This window comes from Rattus rattus, chromosome 18 (genome assembly GCF_011064425.1).
Source record: "Rattus rattus isolate New Zealand chromosome 18, Rrattus_CSIRO_v1, whole genome shotgun sequence".
NCBI lineage: Eukaryota > Metazoa > Chordata > Mammalia > Rodentia > Muridae > Rattus > Rattus rattus.
The window spans coordinates 10,570,587-10,580,149 of record NC_046171.1 but is presented as its reverse complement, the minus strand read 5'-3'; the positions used below and the strand labels follow the sequence as shown (position 1 = coordinate 10,580,149).

Sequence of the window (9,563 nt, the reverse complement as noted above, 5' to 3'; positions counted from 1 at the left end):
TCAGCATTCATCTAATTGTCGGTTCCTTTGGGGAGAGGCAAATGGGTTGAAGTTTCCATCTACCTTATGATGATGTGGCTGTGTGTTGAATTCTGTTTCAAAAGATGAAAGCCTCTGTATTACTCCTAAAAGTCCACCCACCTCCACAATGAGAATCACCCAGATAACATCTCCATAGTAGAGCCCAGTAGCAGTGCACATCCACCACTGTCCCTGGTACATTCCTGCTCTGCTGCGCCTGCACATCTGGACGCTGACATCTGCACACTCTTGGGGCTCTAGTGATCTCACCATCACCATATTCACATGTCCAAACTGGTCTCCCTCAACATATTTACGACAAATCCCTGGAAGACAGGCTTCTGCCCCCAGAATTCTGGATTGGCCATGTTTTTATGAACTGGATATCGGGGGATATTGACTCTCTTTCTCCTATGGTGACATCTTCAACAAAAGACACGGAGGGCACACTGATATTTGGGTTCTCAAAGTCATTTTAGGCGCATTTGCTGCTTGCAAGTTCCAGTTGGTCATGTCCAGGAAGAAGGCAGCAGCTGGAAGCTAAGTAGCCGCTGGAACTCAGAGATGAGCACGTCCTTGTCTGTGGTGCCCAGACAGCTGCACGAGCTCAGGATCCAGGTCCATATCCATGCCCTCCATGGCGGAGTGGGGGGCCCCCGGATGCACAGCTTCCACCTCTCAGACATGTTCTCCACAGGCGGCCGCCGCTCCTGAACCCAGAAAGAGCCCAGGAAGGGCTCTGCACTGTAGGACCCAGACTTCTCACCACTTCATGGACTGGGCTCGCCATGAAGTGCCACATCGCTGGCACCGCTGGTACCACTGGCTCCTTCTCTCCCTGGCTTTTAGGCTCATGCCCATCACTGCTGCAGCCCCTATGGGTATATCTGCAGCTGGTATGGTTAATTCTACTGTTGGATAAGCATGGGAGGTCTTTCTATCTTTTGATATCTTCTTCAATTTCTTTCTTCAAAGACTTCAAGAACTTGTTATACAGGTCCCTTGCTTACTTAGTAATGCCAAGATATTCTATATTGTTTGTGTCTATTGTAATTTCATTAATTTGCATTTCTGCAGTGACTTTTACAAAGTCAAGAGATTCTATTTGAAACAAAGCAAAGTAATGCTTTATTTTCTGTAGAAAGGAATAAGCAATTTTAAAGAAGCAAACTAATTATTCTATGGCATCATCTGTGACTTGGCCTCACTCATTATCCATCTGTACTGATGATTTCCTATGTGAACTCTAAACTGCAAATAGAGGAATACTTGCTGTATTTAGTTTTCCTCCATTAGTCTAACTGATGAATTATGAATTCTTTGAAAATAATTGATAAGATAAACTATGGAATGCAAATGTATACATTCTTACATTATTTTTCTACTACAGTATATATATACATATATGTACATATATATATATATATATATATATTCCTATCAGAAATGTACAATTTTCCTACACAGTAGCTGTCTACCTGAGGTAGTCAGACCAGCAGCTGCCCTGTGAGATATTGCCTACAATGACTGAATCAGAGACACTCAGGAAGTGCCCAGATTTCTGAGCTCTAATGAGCTTTCTGGAGATTTACAGGTCTCCTAAGGACTGAAAACTACTAAGTTGGGAAAACAAAACCCCAAGATCACAGAACCATTCAACAGCTGTCTGGAAATTTTAGGGACTCCATTTCCCAGATGACATGGGGTCAGAATAAATGAAGTAACTTGGTCTGAGTCCAAATTTCCATTACAAAAGAGAGAATACTTCCAAGTCCATCCCCTCTCTGCATGAAAACAGCTCACCACAATTGTTCTCTAGGGACATAATATGATTTAAAAGTCTGCAATTGTGGACAAGATATATGAGAAATTGTTGATCAGCTTGGAGATTTACATCCACAAGACATCCTGGAGTAAGTTTCCCAAATGTGGATGAGGAAAGATCAGTATTTTATGGAAATTCTAACAAAACCTCACAATCTTACTTAGTTTGAAAAAGCAAGGCTATCATTATAAAAAGGTAGGAAGGGCATCTTACTGAAAATAAACTAGATTTTAAAATTCATATACACACAATAAGGGAAGATGTCAGAAGACTGTTGAATGAGAAACGTTAATGTGTTACTTTCTGGAAAATATGACACTTCTGTAAACTGTTAAACCACTTCTTAAACAGCTCTCAGAATCAACTGAGAAACCTCAAGGTAGACAAGATCAATGTGATTGTTACGCTGTCTCTGTGTCTTTTTTGATATATGTAAATGTTTATAACTCAATGGTAATAGTGTTATTCAAGTTACTAACTCTCAAGTTTTTTTCTATTAAAATGTTTAACTCCAAGCTGACTGTGTGAATCAAGGGAGACCTGCTTTAGGAAGGGTGCAAACTTGCCTCCTGTCACATATATAGGAATGGTCAATATTACTCAGCTTTCTTAACTTTTGTGCTGGATTGATTTGTCAGATTAAAATAGAAATATTAAAATGAACTGGTTTTGTTTGTCAGAAAAAATTTTAATTTAAATGATTCAGTACAATTTTAATATGAACAATAAACATAAATATGTTTACATTTTTACCAACCTCAAAGGATAATACTATCAAAACACAGAATTCAAAACAATGAAAACTGTGAGAAACATAAGGGAGATCTTTGATTTTTCTCTAAATTTCTGTTGTATATATGAGATATTTTAGAAATCATATGAGGATATTTTAGAATGATTCAAGTTATGACTGAGGTAAACAGAGCAGGAGACAAAGGCTTTCAAATATAAACATTGTACTAGAAGAAATCTAGTTATCTAGATTATTTAACAGTATTTTATTTTCCTATAGATGCAGGATCTTTCTGAGGAGCCCACATTGGTTTGAATTCACAGGTCTCACAGGGATTCATTTTCTCATGGCATAGTTGTCTCTAAGAACACATTAATTACAATCAAATTACAACATCCTATGAAGTAATTGGGTCTAGGTTTGGAGTTATTTGCTATCAAGTTCATTCTTGCAAAAGAGATCTGAGGGTGGTGGAGTGAAGTACAGGGAGATAGGATGACACACAACAGATGCCACATAATGGAAAATGTCTCAAGATTAAAAAGGATGTCCTCAAATTTTATTCTGTGATTCCATTTTTAAGCATACAATTTTTAGATAGGCACAAAAATTATCTGATTATATTTCACAGGACTTAAGACTTCAAAAGACTGACAGCATATTTCTTTTCTTGCATAAAACTCTATGCAATGAAACACTAATGGATAAAAAATGCAGGAAGCTAAGACTCCATTAAATTCTCATCAGTCATTCAACACCAACATGCATCTTTCAAGGGAAGAATGATGGTTTATTTTTAATCTCTCAAACATCAAAACAAAGGACAATGAACTAAAACATGACTTCTATCTGAAACATAAATGACTTTAAATTTCTAGTCTCTTATTGGATATTGGCCATTTTCCTCCACACCTTAAACTACCTCAAGAAATCAACATCTGTCTTTGCAATTGTCTTTACTTGTGGTAAGTGCTAATAACTGTTTGATGGCTACACCTGAGGTTAATAGTATAGGCTGCAGTGAAATAAAAATAAAATGCAAAGAGAAACTATTTGACCTCTAAAAAATCATTAAAATGAATAGGGGTTTCTAAATTGAAGGTGGGATGTAAATATCTCCTTGCACAAGCAAGTTTTTTTCTCTTTCAATAATACAGCATGGAAATTTGAGAGCAAAAAAATGATCATCTCTACACTTGATTCTACAGTGATCAATAACCTCTTGCAGTAACAGCAGTATTGTTTGCTAAGAGAGAATAAATCTTTCCAGTGGACACTCAAACATATTTTAATTCCTGGCATATTTCTTATAAATGTATATTTCATTTCCTACAATGGTATTCAATCATATGTTCAAAACCTTCTTGTCCATAGTACATCACTGCCTGTTTATTGATGACTTAAAGAAAAATCAGTGTGTTTCAACCATGGCAGTGGAGCAATGCTTTTTCATGGGGCAAATACAACCACATTTCTTGAGAGAACTAGTGATGGATCACATGTATATCCACCTGTAACTACTGCTTTATGATTGGATAATGTGAGATCTATAGAGATGAAAAAAATATGCTCTCACTTAAATTTCTCAAAAAAATAGAATATCGGTAGATGATAGATAAATAGGTGATATATCTAGGGAGATATATAAATAGATGATAAAGAGTATATAGAGTAATTATTGAAGTAAAAATTAATGAACAAATAATGCCTCACCTCTTTCTTGTGCATTTAATATGTTATTTTGTTCTCCAGCTCACAACACAAGTTCTGTTACCAAAATGATTTTGAAAAATATAAGCACAATGAATGGATTTCTCCTCATGGGGTTCTCTGACAACCATGAGGTGCAGGTCTTACAGGCTTTGCTCTTCTTGGTGACTTACCTATTAGGCTCAACAGGTAACTTCATCATTATCACCATCACAACACTGGATCCACAGCTCCAGTCTCCAATGTATTACTTTCTGAAGCATCTTTCCATTCTGGACCTCTCATCACTCTCTCTCACAGTTCCTCAGTATGTTTATAGTTCACTGGCACAAAGTGGCTACATTTCATATGGCCAGTGCATGATGCAGGTTTTTTTTTTCACAGCTTTGACCTCAAGTGAGATAGCCATTCTCACAGTGATGTCTTATGACCGCTATATGGCCATCTGCCTCCCACTGCACTATGAGGTCATCATGGATCCCAGAAAGTGCACTTGGTCTGTGGCTGCTGTGTGGCTAAGTGGAAGCATCTCAGGAACTTTATACACAGCAAGTACACACTCTATCAGATTCTGTGGGGACAAAGTAATTCACCAGTTCTTCTGTGATGTCCCCCAGTTGCTCAAGCTCTCCTGCTCTAATGATCACCTTGTAGTAATTGGAGTGATTGATTTCCTGTCTGTAATTACCTTTGCCTGCTTTATTGGGATCGTCATCTCCTATGTCCACATATTCTCCACAGTTCTCAGGATGCCCTCTGCTGAAAGCAGGTCTAAGGTCTTCTCTACTTGCCTGCCCCACCTTTTTGTTGTCTCATTGTTTCTTTCTACAGGCTTCAGTGCATATCTAAACCCTACCTCAGACTCTCCATATGCTTTAGAGTTCTTAGTCTCTGTATTTTATGCAGTAATACCTCCTACTCTTAACCCTGCTATTTACAGTCTGAGAAATGAGACCATAAAGAGTGTTGTAAGGAAGTTACTGTTTAGTCCAAAATTTGCTGGGTAGGATTATTTTGCCCTGTTGTTTCTGGCTATTTAATTAAACACATGAATGATTTTAGTCATTAGGGTTTCCTCAAACTGTAATGTTAATGAAGAGTTATATTTGTTTTCATTTTTGTAGATAAACTGTGTTATATAACCATGTCTTTATGGAAGTACAATTTCCTTCTTCCTTTGCATTTTAGTATTAAAAGTGTTGTTCCTTCAAACTAATAAAGTATTTAAAAGCTTTGTAATATATACTCATTACTTTTTACTTCCTAAACATACATAAGCCGACACTGTGTGAATCTCTGTATTTTTCTTTACAATTTTGCAGAGGCAATATACCAAAAATAAAAACAGAAAAGTAATACTAATACTAGTACTCAAATGGCCAAGAACCTGACCCTAGATAGGCCAGGGTTATAGAAAAAAACCCAATAGTACTAAATGAACATAGCAGTAAAATTATCCTCACAACATGTTGTAATATACGTGGATTAATGTCTTGCTCAGCCATCATCAGAGAAGATTCTACCTGCAGTATATGGGGACAAATACAGAGGTTCACAACTGAGCACTGTGCTGAGAAGGACTCAGAAACAGCCAGTCCTCAATGGGATAGCTCTATCGAATCTCTTCCCTCAGAGCTCAAAGAATATTGCAAAAGAGGAGAAAAGAAGAATTTAATAGCCAGAAGGGATAAAAGAATGTAAGGGATAGGGGTATGGGGGCCACCAAGAAAATGAGGCCTTCTAAACACAGGTGTACTAAAGCACATGTGAACTCCCAGAGACTGTGGTAGGATGCACAGGGCCTGCACAATTCCACGAGATGGGTTCCCAGCACTGAGAAGTAAAGTGTTCAGAGTTGCCATCCCTAACCCAGAAATAAAAATATAAATGTAAAATCCATTGTCTCCAGTGGAGTCTCACTCTATAAACAATAACAACAAAAAAACCCCAAAAGTATCAAACAAACAAACCCACAGATATTATTAATGATACTCAGGTATACTTGCAGGTAGGAGCCAAGCACAACTGTCATCTGAGAATCTTCATCCAGCAGCTGATGGAAACAGATGTAGAGACCCACAGCCGAACGTTAGACAGGGCTCAGGGAGTCTTATATAAGGATTGAGGGATACAGAGTTATCAAGGACACCACAAAAATAACATACAAAGCCAACTGATCTGAGCCCATGGAGGCTCAAAGATTCTGTACCACCAACCAAAGAGCGTGCGTGGACTGGACTTAGGCCCCCTACACACATGTAGCTTGGTCTTCATAGGGGTTCCATAGCAACTGGTGCAGGGGCTGTCTCTGATTCAGACTCTGTTGGATGCCTTTGGATTCCATTCCCCTAGCTGGGCTGCCTTGTCTGGCCTCCATGGGAAAGGATGCAGTTAGTCCTTAGGCTACCTGGTTTGCCAAGGTGGATACCATGTTGGGGGGGGGGTTCAATTTTTCTGAATAGAAGGGGTGGATGGAATAGGGAAAGGGAAGTTGGACAATGCCACTGGAAATAGAGGAGGGAGGGGACTGTGATCAGGATGTAAAGTGAATATATTAATTAATTTAGGAGAGAAAAACCACAATGGCATCTATTGTGTTGAGAATCTATGTCTCATAATGTTTTATCAGGGCATTTTTCTTAACCTTACAGCTCCTTTGCATACATATTATGGCTTCTGGTCTTTTTTAAAGGAATCCCTGGGTGCCAGAACATGTGTATCTCTGCATTTACTTGTGTCCCATGTGGTTTGTCTTTGACTGTATTTCTTTTTTTTTTCCATCTTTATTAACTTGAGTATTTCTTATTTACATTTCAATTGTTATTCCCTTTCCCGGTTTCCACGCCAATATTCTCCTAACCCCTCCCCCTCCCCTTCTATTTGGGTGTTCCCCTCCCCATTCCCCCCATTACAGTCCTTCCCCCAACAACCATGTTCACTGGGGGTTCAGTCTTGCCAGGACCAAGGGCTTCCCCTTCCCCTGGTGCTCTTACTAGACTATTCCTTGCTACCTATGAGGTTGGAGCCCAGGGTCAGTCCATGTATAGTCTTTGGGTAGTGGCTTAGTCCCTGGAAGCTCTGGTTGGTTGACATTGTTGTTTATATGAGGTCTCAAGCCCCTTCAAACTCTTGCAGTCCTTTCTCTGATTCCTTCAATAGGGGTCCCGTTCTCAGTTCAGTGGTTTGCTGCTGGCATTTGCCTATGTATTTGCTGTATTCTGGCTGTGTTTCTCAGGAGAGATCTACATCCGGTTCCTGTTGGCCTGCACTTCTTTCCTTCATCCATCTTGTCTAATTGGGTGGCTGTATATGTATGGGGCACATGTGGAGCAGGCTCTGAATGGGTGTTGTTTCAGTCTTTATTCTAAACTTTGCTTCCCTATTCCCACCCAAGGGTATTCTTGTTCCCCTTTTAAAGAAGGAGTGAAGCATTCACATTTTGATCATCCATCTTGAGTTTCATGTGTTCTGTGCATCTAGGGTAATTCGAGCATTTGGGCTAATATGCACTTATCCATGAGTGCATACCATGTGTGTTTTTCTGTGATGGGGTTACCTCACACCAGTCAGAGTGGCTAAGATCAAAAACTTCAGTGAGAGCAGATGCTGACATGGATGTGGAAAAAGAGGAACACTCCTCCATTGTTGGTGGGATTGCAGACTGGTACAACCATTCTGGAACTCAGTCTGGAGATTCCTCATAAAATTGGACATTGCACTACCTGAGGACCCAGCTATACCTTTCTTGGGCATATACCCAAAAGATGCTCCAACAAATAACAAAGACACATGGTCCACTATGTGCATAGCAGCCTCATTTATAATAGCTAGAAGCCAGAAAGAACCCAGATGCCCTTCAACAGAGGAATGGATACAGAAAATGTGGTACATCTACACAATGAAATACTACTCAGCTATCAAAAACAACGACTTTTTTAAATTTCTTCAGATTCTGTTGTTATGTCTCCCTTTTCATTTCTGATTTTGTTAATTGGATACTGTCTCTGTGCCCTATGGTTCGTCTGGCAAAGTGTTTATCTATCTTGTTGATTTTGTCAACGGCCCAGCTCCTGGATTTTTTGGTTCTTTGTATAGTCCTTTTTGTTTCTACTTGTTTGATTTCAGCCCTGATTTTATTTGTTTCCTGCCGTCTATTTATCTTGGGTGTATTTGTTTCTTTTTGTTCTGCAGCTTTTAGGTGTGCTGTCAAGCTGCTAATGTATACTTTCTCCTGCTTCTTTTGCAGGCACTCAGAGCTGTGAGTTTTCCTCTTAGCACTGCTTTCATTGTGACCCATAAGTTTGGGAATGTTTTATCTTCATTTTCTTTAAATTTTAAGAAGTCTTTAATTTCTTTCTTCATTTCTTCCTTGACCAAGTTGTCATTGAGTAGACCGTTGTTCAACTTTTTTTTTTTCCAGGAGCTGAGGTCTGAACCCAGGGCCTTGCGCTTGCTAGGCAAGCGCTCTACCACTGAGCTAAATCCCCAACCCCACATTGTTCAACTTTTATATTTGGGCATTCTATCATTACTGTTGGCATTGAAGACCAGCCTTAGTCTGTGGTGATCTGCTAGGGTACGTGGGATTATTTCTATCTTCCCGTATCTGTTGAGGCCTGTTTTGTGACTGTTTATATGGTCAGTTTTGAAGAAGGTACCATGAGTTACTGAGAAGAAAGTATACCATTTTGTTTTATGATGGAATGTTCTATACATACCTGTTAAATCCAGTTGGTTCATAACTTCTGTTAGTTTTTCTATGTCTCTGTTTACTTTCTGTTTCAATGATCTGTCCGTTGATGAGAGCAGGGTGTTGAAATCTCCTACTATTATTGTATGAGGTACAATGTGTGCTTTGAGCTTTAGTAAGGTTTCTTTGATGGATGTAGGTGCACTTGTATTTGGAGCATAGACATTTAGGATTGACAGTTCATCTTGGTGGATTTTTCCTTTGATGACTATGAAGTGTCTTTATCTTTTTTGATGACTTTTGGTTGAAAGTCAGTTTCATTCAATATTCGAATGGCTACTCCAGCTTGTTTCTTCAGGCAGTTTGCCTTGAAAGTTGTTTTCTACCCTTTTACTCTGAGGTAGTATCTGTCTTTTTCTCTGAGGTGTGTTTCCTGTATGCAGCAAAATCCTGGGTCCTCTTTACATATCCACTCTGTTAGTCTATGTTCTTTTATTGGGGAATTGAGTCCATTAATGTTGAGAGATATTAAGGAATACTGATTGTCACTTACTGTTACTTTTGTATTTAGAGATGGAATTATA

General features: G+C 39.0%; 1 protein-coding gene and 1 pseudogene across 1 annotated transcript; one reads left to right on the top strand and one right to left on the bottom strand.

Annotated features, from left to right (window-relative positions):
* LOC116887631 lies at positions 1-660 on the bottom strand (annotated as a pseudogene).
* A 3,697-nt stretch (positions 661-4,357) lies between these two features.
* LOC116887323 (olfactory receptor 14J1-like) lies at positions 4,358-5,296 on the top strand. The gene has a single exon (XM_032888917.1). It carries the CDS (start codon positions 4,358-4,360, stop codon positions 5,294-5,296), a length of 939 nt encoding a protein of 312 aa, XP_032744808.1.
* Positions 5,297-9,563: the final 4,267 nt, after the last annotated feature.

Coding starts and splice junctions, on each gene's coding strand:
- LOC116887323 (XM_032888917.1), top strand. CDS start 4,358: ATGATTTTGAAAAATATAAGCACAATGAATGGATTTCTCCTCATGGGG.